Source organism: Takifugu rubripes, chromosome 15, assembly GCF_901000725.2.
Source record: "Takifugu rubripes chromosome 15, fTakRub1.2, whole genome shotgun sequence".
Classification (NCBI taxonomy): domain Eukaryota; kingdom Metazoa; phylum Chordata; class Actinopteri; order Tetraodontiformes; family Tetraodontidae; genus Takifugu; species Takifugu rubripes.
In genome coordinates, this window is record NC_042299.1 from 8,163,370 (window position 1) to 8,177,667 (window position 14,298).

At 46.3% G+C, this 14,298-nt stretch overlaps 1 protein-coding gene and 1 long non-coding RNA gene across 3 annotated transcripts in view; one reads left to right on the plus strand and one right to left on the minus strand.

Annotated features, from left to right (window-relative positions):
* The window catches only part of doc2b (double C2-like domains, beta), a 53,168-nt gene that overhangs the window by 36,456 nt on the left and 2,414 nt on the right, over positions 1-14,298 (plus strand). For both annotated transcript variants that reach the window (XM_029848957.1, XM_003970856.2), the window contains 5 exons: positions 1,253-1,327; positions 4,397-4,506; positions 6,239-6,365; positions 10,751-10,908; positions 12,739-12,820. In XM_029848957.1, coding sequence (XP_029704817.1) covers positions 1,253-1,327; positions 4,397-4,506; positions 6,239-6,365; positions 10,751-10,908; positions 12,739-12,820 — 552 coding nt within the window. The remainder of the gene's footprint in view (positions 1-1,252; positions 1,328-4,396; positions 4,507-6,238; positions 6,366-10,750; positions 10,909-12,738; positions 12,821-14,298) is intronic.
* LOC115252794 (uncharacterized) lies at positions 12,487-14,290 on the minus strand. Its single transcript, XR_003891123.1, has 2 exons — positions 12,842-14,290; positions 12,487-12,742 (listed from the first exon to the last, which is right to left on the minus strand). It is a non-coding gene; the product is annotated as an uncharacterized lncRNA (long non-coding RNA).

Genomic DNA, 14,298 nt, shown 5'->3' on the forward strand with positions numbered 1-14,298 from the left:
GATCGTCACCGTGGGCGAAAACGCGCACGCTCACCTGTTCCCCAGTTTTGGCTCCTGCAGCAGAAATGACATTTGTTGGCAAAACACATCGACGAGGCAACTTTTCCATCAACATAATGAAAAGCTGAATGTCTCCCAGCTCCACCATGCTCTGCAAAATGTCTTATTTCAATCAAAGATCTTTGATAATACCATTTTTAATCATATCGGGATTTAATTGGCTGGTCCTTGTGTTTGAATTTTGCTCTGTTATTTCATATAAACGTGCATTAAACGCATGGCGGCTGATCTGTTGCAGAATTCTGAGGATTACAGCAAAGCTTGTCCGCTTTAATTCTGACCAAGTGCTCGACTCAGAGAGACTCCTCCATTAAGCCTGATGGTTGTGTGAACACAATTAAATCTCCCCCCCCCCCCCCCCTCCATTTTGGTCTGTTAAAAGCGGAAGCATAAAGTCAATTAAAAGAATGGCATCGGGCCTTTTTGGCAGGATAGTTGTTGTGAGCGGAGCCGACGAGATATGAAATCTTCGATTTGAAACGCTGCTTCATTTATTCAGCTCATATTCACATTGGCCATTCCTTAATGTCCTGATGATAAAGATGATAGATCAGTTGTTATTCCTGCGTTTTGAGTCAGAGCAGGAAAAAGAAAATACATTTCAGCCGGATTTACACAATGGTTCAATGTGAGTTTCCTGCCTTTGGTTATTACAGTGTGGAAACATGTAGAACATCTAAAAATAATTTCCAATCTGAGATCAACAAGCGGAGAGACGACGAGAATAATAAGGAGGAAAGGCCGTTTTCTGCTCGGATGTTTTTCAGACATCACTTCTCTATTTATTTGGCTGCAGGAAGCCTCGGGGCCTTTTTCCACTCTTCCCAGCATCCACACGTTGTTCTATTTTGCCCCTGTATGAGTGACCTTTAAATTCTTTTTTCCTCTCTGAGGCTCATTGATTTGCTTTTCAAAAGAACGGAACCGCTTTTTGTTTTTTTCCCCCGTTGCTCAAAGTTTTCAGGGCGAAGCCGAGGTGGTGTCGATTGTCTCGGCAGCGACATAGACTGTGATTCATACAGGAAGCGGAATTCTATATAAGCTCACGGACTCAAACATGTGACCCCAAAAGTTCAATCTTTTACACTCTTACACCTAAACGGACCGAGTAGATGTAAAATCTGAAAGAGGGCCGTTACAAAATGTCTTCCAGGTGGTGACCAGTGACCGTCTGTCCTGCTTGTCATTACAGGGCCTCAAGCCGATGGACTACAACGGCCTTTCTGACCCTTACGTCAAGCTGCACCTACTGCCAGGAGCCAGCAAGGTGAGCGCTCCCCCAAGTCTGCTTTAATAACAATGTTTAGAACTTGACCTCGTAATTCACGCGGTCCCCCCGTGATCGCGCACACAAAAGGAGTTTCATTCGTTTTTTTTCCAAGCTCAAAACTCTACCCATCCTCTCAGTTAGCTCTTGACCTCAGTCGCTACCCTGCAGTTGAAAAAAAAATATTCCCATATCTGAGCAGTGGTTCCCTCCGTTCGTGTAGCACGACGAACTACACGTGCACGTGGAGGGTTGTGGCTTTCATGAAGCACCCCACCATTTTCCCAAACTTCCAGAAATTGACTTATTAGTGAAACTGCACAGTTGGGATTATTAGCATGGCAACATGCAATTAGCCCCCCGGATGGCGAGCGGGTGCAGGCCTGCGACAACTGTAATGAAACATCAGAGGAGCAATTTTCAGGGAACACATGGAACAGACTCATAAAACCCATCCAACAGACGTCGGCCTGCTGTTGTTGTTGAATAACATCCTCTAATCACTGAAATCACAGTAAAAAAAAAAGCCAAAGATGCTCAGGAAACTGCCCAGAGAGATGGTGTGTGTGTGTGTGTGTGTGGGTGTGGCCAGTTTTAATAGAAAGGCAATAAGGACAATCGGCCATTTGTTGGTTTATCTTTAGACCGTTAATAGCATCTGAAGGAGGAGGAAGGATGCACGTTTTTCTGGCCTCGCTGCCGTTTCGTCTCGTCTCCTTCGTCACCGCCGCCGTCGAAACGGCTCTTTGAAAAACGATACTTCTGCGCAGTGGAAGCGAATCCGAGCACACTTTGGGAAATGTCCCACGAGGGCCTGAGCAACTTTTTCCTGTTACGAAACAACATTTATCTGAGATCCTTGAATCGCTCCCCTGCGGCCTCCTTTACTATTGATTGGTTTGAGGTTATACGAGAGCTTTTACAGTTCCGACTATATTCCTAAGCACGGAGAATTGATTAGAATTGAGATAGGAAAACCAAACTTCCAAAGAGGACATTTGTTTTTCTGTTCCCTGTTGTCAGACTGTCTGCAGCCCCCACATTCCCTCACCTGGTGCTTAAAATGATGCCCTGACTTTGTCTAAGCGCCTCATTAGCAGCCGCTAACAAGGGTCGTAAGCTGTGTCGACAGTCTAATCAGAAGTGAAGCGTCACCCGCGGCTACGCACCAATCATCGATTCATCTCCCCTGAGACCTGAATCAAACACCACGGAGCGGCTGCTCCTTTTCCACGTTGACCTTACACTTAATTCAGTTTTTACAGAATCCGAACCAGACACAGCTGCAGGAAACAGCGTTTATTAACTCTGATTACACCCGTCAGAATATCGACTCAAGAGGAAATGAAACGAAGGCCTCGTGTTTCCGCGGTTAACCTCTGTCAGTATGATGTCCCTGCTGTTCCAGTATAACCAGTACATGTATCCCTTCTCTCCCAGTTCAACCAGCCCATTTACCCTCACTGTCCCTATATAACCAGTTTAACACCAGTTATCGTCCTCTGACTGTAGAAAGGTTAATCTTCCGCTAAAATAAATCCAGAACCTCATTTCCATGAGTCATTTGAAGGAGTCCACGTGTGGAAGGAACATTTCATCACCAACTCACCGAGTGTGACGGTGATTTATTGACATGTGACAGTATTTTAGTTCAAGCTGTTGTCATGGTGCCAACAGCCCACTTAGTGATCAACAGCAGCAGCAGCGGCAGCTGTGTGACTTGGGACTGAACTTCATCTGCTTCTGTAATTGAGCCAGAAGATCCACCAGCAGAGCTTCTTCAGCACCTCTCACAGACCTATTGGGGGTGGTGGTGGTGGTGGGGGGGGTCATGTTTGTTCAACAGACCACAACAACATCAACAAGCCACTTCTTGGGTGGGGAAGCAACAATGACTGAATCACTTTCTCCTGCTGTTGTGTAAATGGAACAAACAACAGGAGCCTGCAGCTCCTTCAGGAGTGACCCAGACTGGTCCTCCCCAGCAACGGCCTCAGGACCAGGGTCAGACCATATGCTGTTGCACTGGCCTCTGGCTTCCTCCTGGTTCATGCTGGCATCCAACTTGGAGTGTGTTGGCGCTCCAAGTCCAAATAATATCAATAAGAAGAAGAAGAATGCACATTAAAACCACAACTTCATAACAGTTAAAATATAAATGTAATATTTGGTATATATCTGGTAGACTGGCTGGAGTGGTTCCTCTGGTGTAAATACAACTACTCAATGTTTAAGGCAATACTTATTTAAAGGAAAAATATAAAAATCTGTGAAACAAATACAGAGATGAGTGTCTTTAAACCTGGTAGAGCCCCAAAAACAGGCTAGCTGTCAATGCTAACTCATACCGGTGCTTAAAAATATTCCCAAAAACACCTCCACATGGCATAAATGAACCAATAAAAGACATAATAATCTCAGGCTGAATGTGCGGCCCTCCGGTTCTCTTGGGGAGATTTCCAGGTTTCGTCATTCCCAACCGCAAATCCTGCATTCAACCCTCAGCGCTGCCAAACGGCTCATCAGCGGCTGGTGGGTGTTTCCATGCCGATAATCTAATAATACTCCGACTCCGCTGATTCACCCCGTCATTGATTTCAGCCGCGCGCACGCTTCGTCTGCCAGACGGCCAATGAAATGCCAGGGATTTCTGTCACATGACCATCGGGTTCATCGGTTTATGAAGCCAGAGTCTGACCTGCTGCCTGTTGCTTCCTTGTGCAGAAACCTGAAAACAGCTCAGTGCTGATGTTTCCAGGCTAATGAGGGAAATGGCGTGAAGGTACGGAAGAAACGAACCGTCTGTTGGTTTGTTCTGTTTTTCACGCCATTAATTCGTCCTCCACTTCCTGCCAATCTCTTTCATACCACTTTATGCAAATTCGGCCTTGGTGTTTTCCTTTCTTCCACTCGGTCGTTGACAGCGTTTCACCGCTTTGTACATAATTATGGGATGTTTTTGGCAGAATTTCAGAGAAACCTGACACCTGAGGCATGAGCTCTAATGTAGTCTAATTATGCTGAAGCGCGATGAATGATCCCGGAAAATGTTCTCCCTTTCTTTTCCAGGCCAATAAACTTAGAACCAAGACCCTGCACAACACGCTGAACCCTGTATGGAGCGAGACCCTGACCTACTACGGCATCACCGACGAAGACATGGTCCGAAAAACGCTCAGGTACCCACTGATCTGCAGCGTTAGCGTTAGCATTAGCTTCATCGCTCAAACCATCAGATCAGCTGTGAAACAACCACCCAGACGTTTGCCATCATCTCCAAAATAAAACTTTTGTTGAGGTTTGTTGCTTGACTCCAGCACCTGAGAGGAGAACCTTGCAGGTACAGGGATGCTGTCGCAGGACAGTGTTACACAATAGAAGTGTTACTCAACAAGCTTTTTTTATTTTTGCCAGATAGTTAACGGTGATGTGGAAGTAGGTTATATAATAGATGTGTAATCACTCCTGTGGCTGCAGCGCTGTAATACTCCACCGCCTGTGTCCTGATAAGTGGACTTCAGGCTTTTTTTACACCCCTTAAAAATGAAATTTACACCAGTATAAATAAAAAAAAACCTGAATTTGGGCCTGCAGTCTTGTGGGACACCCAGTGATTGGGAATAATTCCAAGATCGAAATAATTAAAACAGCACGAGAATTCAATTTTTCCTTTGCGTCTTGTCTGTTCAACCAGTGAAACCCCTGACCTTCTCTTATTCCCGTCTCAACCAAAAGGATAACACATAATGAGAAATGTAATTATGTGGATTAACGGGCTCATGGTGGCGCGAGAAGCAGCTCAAGCCAACCTCTCCAAAACATCTGTTATTGTTTTATACGGGCCGGTGACATTATAATGATTCGGAGATGTTTTAGTTTTAATCCTTTCAAAATTGTGACAGAAGATCAGCGGAGAATATCAGATTTAAAAGGAAGTTGACATTCATCCAGTGTTTGGTGGTCCATCAAAGCCCCTCCGCCGCAGAGACGCCACACTCCTTCGTTTCCTCGAACTTCCTTGAATCCGGCCCCATATGTCACATACGACGGTTCACATCTGCTGATGCCGCCACTGCTGCTAACGATGCTAATAGGTGTTAGCCTGCACCTTTACCAGTGTGGAGCGGCAGAGTGTGCAGAGGGAGAAACACTCGTAGCAGACGCTGTGGAGTAACACCAGAATGGTGCCGCCGTGGGTGTGGACGGTGTCACTCCGGGGTGGCAGGGTGCTCTACACCTGACAGCCACCTTTCATTAGAGATTCAGTGAAATAGCTTTAAAGCATAAGGAGCTACAGCCTCTGAAGTCGGAGCAAAGGTCCCCACTGGGCATAGCTGTGACGTTGTTCCATATATGTGGAATATGGGATTAAATCAGCATAGGTACAGATTCACGTCTCAGTGTTTCCTGATCGGTTACTAACACTGTCGCGAGCAGCTTTCACTCTTAAATTAATGATCATCGTGATTCAGAAGCAAATTTGAGGGCCTGTGAAATATCGGAAGGTGAAATCCAATGTGTCCCCTAATATTGAGGCTAAAAAACACCTATAGAACCACCCATTCACGGTGTTTGTTTCCTTAAAATAGAGGCAGAATCAGAACAAAGAAACTCACTCACTGCTTCATATTCTGTTAATTCACTCTTAGTTATGGTGTGACTCGTTAGTGACTTTGTCTTAACGCCATCATTGTTAATAAACGTGCGAATTAGTAAGGCCGCCTGGAAAATGTCACAGGCTTGGCTGGATCACATGACTACCAGCTTGTGTTCATTTTAAAGTTCACCTCAGGCTCCTGGGAAGTGTTTCGTCCCAGTGTCAGAAGGTAACGGGCTCAGGCTGGAGCTGTCTGCTACTAAACCTCTGCCTGTCGTCTCTGGACTCCGCCCACTCTTTCCCACTGTCGACAGGATCTCGGTGTGCGACGAGGATAAATTCCGCCACAATGAGTTCATCGGCGAAACACGAATCCCTCTGAAGAAGCTGAAGCCCAACCAGACCAAAAACTTCAACAACTGCTTGGAGAAACAGTTACCTGTAAGTCCGACACACACGCGTCTCTTAGCAACAGACAACAATGCTGCTGCGGTGTTAACGACAGCCTAATTTACTCTATTCTGTTTAATATGTTGGATTTATGGTTAAAATCTTCACGTGTTACTGCTTCTTGGTTGAGCTTCTATCTCTTCCAGTACCGTCCTTTATGGTGTAGTTGTAAATGATCCTCAGGAAGTAATAAGCGAAGGAAGTGAAGCTGAAGCTCAAACAGAGACATTTTTACCTTCTGTATTTTGTGCATTAGAGGATATGATGCAAAGCCTTGATTTAGTGCTTCATGACTGAGGGTGATATTACCTGTGAGGCCTCAGAAGCCTCTGGCTTTAATGTATATCCAGACTTATTTTGTAGTTTAAAGCAACTCACTGTACAGAAACCCTAAATAATAGAAAATGCGGTGAATTCTGTGACAATACGATTTTTATATATTCTTTTCCATTATTTTCCAGCATGGCTGAACTTTAAATGTTTTATATTCTCCGCATACAGTAGAAGAACTTAAAGTTATGGTAGGAACCCAAGTGTGGTGTGATGGTATTTCTAAAAGATGCCGTCAGTCAGGTGCGCTCAGAGCTCCCAGCGGACTGAAAATGGATCGCAGGTCGCTGCAGGCGCGACCAAAGTAAATGTGAATGAGGGAATGGAAAATTGAAAGCAGACCTGCTCACCGTGGAGCCGAGAGTGGATGTGGTCTATCACACCGTCACAGCCTGAGCAGAAAAACCTGACGCCTGCGAGCAAATCCATACTTTAAAGTCGTCTTTAGGGTCTCGCTCTGGTCCTTTTCGGGCCGACGAACTAATGAGTGTCTCTGGATCAACCTCAGAGACTCTCTTTACTGAAACTTGTTGGCAAACGACTTGTTTCCTGGTCGGTGTCAGTCAGGCAAAGATCAGATGTTCTGGGCCACAGTAGTGAAGAGATTCTACTTTCCGACACTGATTGGCGTGGTTTCCTGCCAGGCCTGATACCCCCTGTGATCAGGGCACTAACGACCAGTGAGATGTGAGTATTCCATCGCAGTGGTGTCACGGTACCACCGGGTCTGTGTTTGCCAGGCTGAGCTCCGGATTGACACCAGTGCTGGAGGAGAGTCTCTCGGGCTTAATCTGCCAGCGCCTCAGATCATTGGGTCTTGGTAATGCGCTTCTCTCCTCCGCCAGCTCAGCTGGACAGCTGTGTCAGACACACACTAATTCACAGTCTGCCCTGTTGCATTTTAATTTCAACTCATGATTCGGTCATTATCTCTTTGCGGATTTGACAAAACACTGCTTAAAAATCATTGATTAGCCTCTCTGGGAAGCTGAGCAACGTCACCAGCGGTGGAAACTCTGTTGAATTCATGGAAATGAGGCTCATCTAGGAACCCTCAGTCATCGGCGGCCATGTTTTTATTCATGTCTTCACATTTGCCCCATCGTGAGGGTAAAGGGCTGGGCTTTTTTTTTGGCTTTTCTCCTCACTTTTCGTCAGCGTAAAGAAGCTCCTAACAATACTGACTTTAGCATATGTGGCAGCTGTTTGCCGACACATATGCTAAGTCCAACGTTCAGCCGCCTTTCTCCTCTTTTTGCTGCTTTGCGTCACTCCTGAGGGAAAAATCTGCCTCTTTAGCGGTTTAGCTCGGCGCCGTATTCACCAGCTGCTGGTGCAGCAGCTTCAATTCCTTTATTCTAACTCTCATTAGCTGCAACTGTCACTGGATTCCTCCAACGTGGTCAAAGTATACAAAAATCTACAGACTTTACTGCCGAATCCAGCTGGTCTTCACAGCTTCTTGCCAGTTAAGTTGCTCCGAATGCTCCTTAGGCTGAATTAAGGCAAGCACAGCAGTGACCCCTTAGTTACAGTTGCATCTGTTTAGTTCCTGTGTTAATATTGTAAATAGAACGTGCAGAATACAGACATGATTGTCACAGTGACCAGGGCGCCACAGCTTCCTGGTACATTTCCAGGCTGCTAAAACCACCCACGCATGATTACAAAGGGCTTCTCTAATCGCACGTGGCACAAAGGGGGAGCGCGTTCGTCTGCGCTCGTCACAACGTCTCGTTCTGTCAAGCTCCAGAAAGCAGATAAGTAGTGAGGGAAACTCTCCTGGCGGCTAATTATTCCTTCCCCCACTTCACACTGTAAGTTAAGAAATTGAAATGGATTCAAGGCTCGAGGGCATTGACCTTTCAGCCTTAAATTACACTTCATCCAGGAATACACCCCGTCTGCTGGTGCTGCTTTTTGTGGAAGCGTGAGCAGCACGTTGACTCAGCATGTCCGTTCACCTCAGACAGTCTCACCCGAGGTTCGGTTCTACCGTCGTTCGGATTCAATCAATGGACATCCTCTGGCCAATCCTAATTGAGTTTTCCCCCCGAGGTAATGGTCCAATTAGCTGAGAATTGTTAAGCAAACACTACACGACGGTGTGTTTGTGTATGGAAATGGGTTTGTGTTTGAGCGGACCGACGGAAACAGGAAGAAGACGCCTGGACAATTCCAGAGCGTCTTTTCAGTTTGCGATTAATGATGTTCCGACATCAGCCGAGTCTTTTGTTTGCATTCATCACCAGGAATATTCCACAGTTCTACTTCCTGTTCATCCATTATCAGTCAAGTTCCACTTATTACTCCTCGGGCCCGGTGAGTGGGGGAAGGAGGGGGGATCCCATCACGCTCAGGGCTGATTTGAGACACAGAGAAACACACGAAGCTCGTGGATGAAGACCTGTTGAGCTCCTGAGGTCCTGCCAGGTGTCCGTGCTGACCTCTCTACCACAGTCCTGCCCAGCTTTGAACCTTTCTATCATCCATTTAGATCAGAACATTTGTGCCACTCAAAATCAGCCGAAGCTCGTGAAGACATTAAGTCACTTGTCAGCTTTGTTGACCTCGATGCCCTCCAGCCACCGGAGGGTTGCGCCTGTGTCACCACTCTGATGTCCCAAAGTGCATCTTGTTAAAGGAGATGGGTGTCATAAACCTGAGAGGAGATGGGAGGGATGGGAAGATGCAGCAGATGCTACCTGTTGTAGGGGCTTCTGCTGTCCCAAAGATTAAAAAATAAATAAAATAAAAGCATTTTTGTTGCCTCAGCTTGTATGTTATAGGTTTAAAATAATATTAAAGAAAAACATTTCATCCCTTTAGGCTAGTCAGGTTCTCTGGTCTCATATCTCAAGCACATGGAGTTAAAAAGCATTTTCTGGAGGTGCGGTGTCTCCAAAGTTTAATTTTATATTCATAGTGGTTTTAATTCGCATTTTATCATAAAAGGAAGCTAAAAGATGGAAGAAAAAACTAATGAATATCATTTTGAATGGGTACAAACTGCCAGTGTCTGCTTAATGCACTTTCAAGGAGCTCTTGATTAGCTTGAATTGGTTCTGCTTCTGTGCGTTTCCGCCCTTGATACAAATGGTCTTTCCCCGTACGTGCGGGTCTAAAATAACTGCTGATGTGCGGGAAAGTCCGGTGTGTGTTCGCACAATCAGCCGCTGCTAAATTGCATTTTCTAAGTCGTTGGTCAAAGCAGCTCAAATGGCTTCCTCGGAGGTTTCAGCTGCATTTCGGTTAAAAGTTGAGCCCTGGAGTGTGTCTTTTGTAGTCTCTGGAGAGTTTTAAGTGTTCTCTGAGCACCCGCAGAATGTGAGAAAGACAATCACACCGATATGATGGCAGCTGGAGGCTAACTGCTGCTAAGACCGATGCTAACCACGAACCCACAGAAGCAACTTTACTGAGCAGCTTTTACACCCCCGACGTGCATTTCTAGGGTTACAACCGTTGTCTGTTTAAAGTCAGAAATATTCTGCCACAATTGCGACATAAGCTATAGAAATTAGACAGAATGGAGAGAAAATGAGAGAGGGAAGAATTAATCCTGAGACGGTGCCTGTTTGCTGCTCTTTCACGCTGAGGCAGGTTGTGATGATGATTGTTCAGATACAAACGCAGCATCGCATTAACGGGAAAATCACAGTTCACCATGTGACCAATTTCCATTACGATCATCCTCAGAACGACTCGAATCAGTTCTGGAAGGATGGTTTCTGCTGGGGTTTGGAATTAAGCAGATGTTTATAGCAAATGACTCCTGATTCTGCGATGACGTCATCTTCCCAATGGCGGCGGGAAGCCCGTCGACGTTGAGCTGATTTTCTCCACGCGGAGGATGGATCTCCTGCGAGGCAATTTAAAAGCACAATTAAGTCAATCCTTCCAGTTAATGATTCTGTGTCTACGCCGGGGATTAGCGGGATTTTAAAAATTACATCTGGGGTTATATGCTGTGGTGATGAGCCGGAGCCTCTCGCTTCAGCCCCTCATTCTTCCTAAATCCCCTTTTGTTTTTTTGAACTGTGTAGGTGAACAAGGCAGAAGACAAATCCCTGGAGGAGCGCGGCCGCATCATGATTTCCCTCAAGTACAACACCCAGAAGTCCTGCCTGGTCGTCGGCATCATCCGCTGTGCTCACCTCGCCGCCATGGACGCCAACGGCTTCTCCGACCCTTATGTGAAAACGTCAGTACACACGGAGACGCGTAGATTCCGCAGGTTGAGAGGAACCGTAGTGGAATGTTTCCAACAGGAGCTCGGCTACGTTTGCATCGTCGACAGGTAGAAAAGTAACGACGACCGTCTGCGTCAAGGGAACGGCGAAATTTCCGTGAGGGTTCTCGTGTTCACACAGAGCTCCCGATTAAGTGGAGCATCTGTGAATTAAGGGGCCATATGTAGGAAGCTATAGGAGCCACCTGTTGTTCCTCTCCTCTCAGCAGAAACTCAAAATCACTATTTGAGCCGTCTGGCGACACCGTTTGGTCGCCAGCAGACTGGCAGTCGCGTTAAAGTCGCACCTGAACAATTCCGAACAGGTTTTTCATCTGGATGAGCAATGAAAGCAAAATTAATTTCTGACTCGGCCGCGCGCAGAACAAAAGCCCCGCGGAGGAGGAGAGCTTCCTAGCAACAATTTCCCAACAGTTTAAGGCTGCGAAATCGTGCTTGAAGCTTGAAGGACACTCAGGCAGATAATGGATTTACTGAGGGAGAGAGGAAACTCCGTCACACAGACGGCGTCTCTCACTTCCGTCACATCTGTCAAGGCAGCTCAGGATTTATTTTCCCTGCTTTCTCCCTTTTGGTCCAAATCTTTCAAGAAAAATACTGAGACTATCGTCCACGCGTTTAATTCGGACTCCAATATCAGAATTCTGAGTGTGAGAGAAAAGAAATCTGAATTCTACCCACCATTTCACACATAGGGAACTTTTTTATCCTAAAACATTGAATTCCAACATTTGCTTTTGTTTCTAACTTTCACTATTCACCATCTGGCCTGGGGGGCCCCATCACATTACAGCAATTAGATTGTTGCCTCATCAACAACAGTTTCAGCCCTCACTTCCCTGAAGGCAGTTTCAACAGCAGTAACCCACTTCCCTCTTCTTTAGTCTGTGTGCGTGTGTGTGAGTGCGTGTGTGTGTGTGTGTGTGTGTGTTTGTGTGTGTGTGGGTGTGGAAGAGCCAGTGATTTTGACGGCTTGGCTGTAATTGCCTGCAGGATTGACATGTGCCACTTCAGAGCGAGTCCAGTTGCCAAACACACAGAAAAACAAACACAACCTTTCCTGCAGATGTTGTTCATCATTTATGAAGGCACACACCCACACACACACACACACATTGTGATATTCATGTCCGACAACTTTGCTGATCTGTTTTTAATTGTGGAGAATTTCCTTCATTTGCTGGAGACTGCGTTAAAGTTCTGATGTCAGAAGAGCTCAACAGACTCCAGCAGAGCCATCAAACACAGCCACGTTGCTGCAGATGTGCTGCACAAATGCGCCCATTTGACACATTTACACGCCGAGTTTGTCTTTTTTTTCTTCGTTTTATTGTCTGAACAAAATGGGAAAAGGGAAATCAGCAACAAAATTAAAAACGTATCTGCATCGAGGGTTTAAAAGTGGGGCAAAAAAATTCCCACAGGAGCAGAATGTGGTTTGCAAACACTGAAATTGCATATTTAATCACAGCCTTTTACAAATGTGCACCTGAAACAGACGTCAAGAACTTTTTGTTTTCTTTTTTTTAAATATCCATTCTTGCAACCTGATATGGATGCAGATATGTGATTTCAGAAGATGAGTCAGCGGTGAGAACATCGATGTTCCCCTGGAAAGTGCGCTGATACTCCTGTGACGTGCGTAAATTGAACATAGGACTGTGCCACAGCGCCCTCTACAGGACAGACATATAAACATAAACGCTTCTGTTGTTGATGGATGAAATCATCTGCATCTCTTCGACCTGAATTTGTTGAGGCCTCCTCCTCTGTCTCCTGCAGGTATCTGAAGCCGGACGAGAACAAAAAGTCAAAGCACAAAACTGCTGTGAAAAAGAAGACGCTCAATCCTGAGTTCAACGAGGTAAAATCCACGACGACCCACATTTTATCACAGCCTAGGCTTCTCCCGCAGACCGACGTTGTGTTTACCAGCCCGTATCATCCTCTGTCAAATCCACAACTGTGAGAACGCCTCCGAATCTCCAGCCACCAAATTAATCCCCAAATATCTGTGTAAGCAGCAGAAATGAACCCATCTGTGGTCGTCTTTGGGCAGCCAGCCGCATATCTGCTGCTTCCTGCCGCGCATTCAGATGGCCGGTGTTTCTGTCGCTCCGCTGCTGGTTAATTTATCCCTGATCAAACATGTTGACTCTGGATGGTGTGAACCTGGAATCACCGCCCAAGCGACTGGGAGGCAGCGTCACATGACTGATGTTGGGGGTCCGTGCGCAGACTCGCTGATGAGCAATCCCAGCCTTCGGAAGCCCGCTCCCCCCCAGCTACACCAGTGCTGGCTAAGCCTTCCGTGCTTCGGGGTGGTGCATGAGCACGTGAGCAGGCTTGGGGGTCAAGTATGTTTGGGCTCATTAGAGGTCACCTGAAGTAAAATGGATGTTTGGGTGCAGACTGAGCAACAGTGAGTCGACGCGGTGGCGCCCGCCATTTACTATTCCTGTTGTGTAGCTCTGCTGAGACATGATTTACTGAAGTCTGAAAATGTTCTGCCAGTGGCTCCATTCATATTCTTGTTGTTCTGAGTAGCTGCCAGCTGCTGCTTATATTTTGGTGCTTAAGACCTCCTTTGCTCAATCCCATTGCGTAAAATCCCTTAAAAAAATACCCACCTTCCTCCAGACTACTGAGGCTGAGGTTTCATCTTATTTGTGAGCTGTTATTGACCTTCATTGTGTTTCTCGTTCAGTCTGGTCGCTGCAGTGAAATAAGTCTCTTCCCCCTCTGAGTCATACCGGCTCCGTCTCACCGCATTGAAACCAGAAATTTACTTGGTGAACCTTGAAGCGCAGACGGGGAAGATGCCGATAGTTTCCAAGGCTGAAGCGGCTCCTCAGGAGGCAGCTCAGCTCAGACCTGTACACGAGCGGACGGCCCGGACAAACACTTGCCGGGGCCGCCGACTTGACATTTCCTCTGACATTTCCTGTGGCCGTGTTCCTCCATCACCTCTTGGCCTTTTACCTCCGAGACGAGCTCAGATTTCATTAAGGCGCAGCGCTAACCTTGACTGAACCGCGGAATCCAGATCAATCCAGATGCGTCTGACGCGTTCTGAATGTCGTTTTTTTCTTTGTTGTGTTTTTGGGGGGCAAACGGAGCAAGCAACAGTTATAAAAACTCAATTACGGCGAGAGATGCGTGACTCGCTTTCATCAGGAAATGAAAATGACGTTAGGGTTTGAGGATGATTATACAAAGCCCAACGAGTGTTTTGTTTTGAGGCAGAATGCACACTTGACTAAACACACATTTTAATTTGGATGTTGGTATCAGACGGATGGATTACTGGAGATCTCGTTTCCTGCTGCTTTGTTTTCTGCA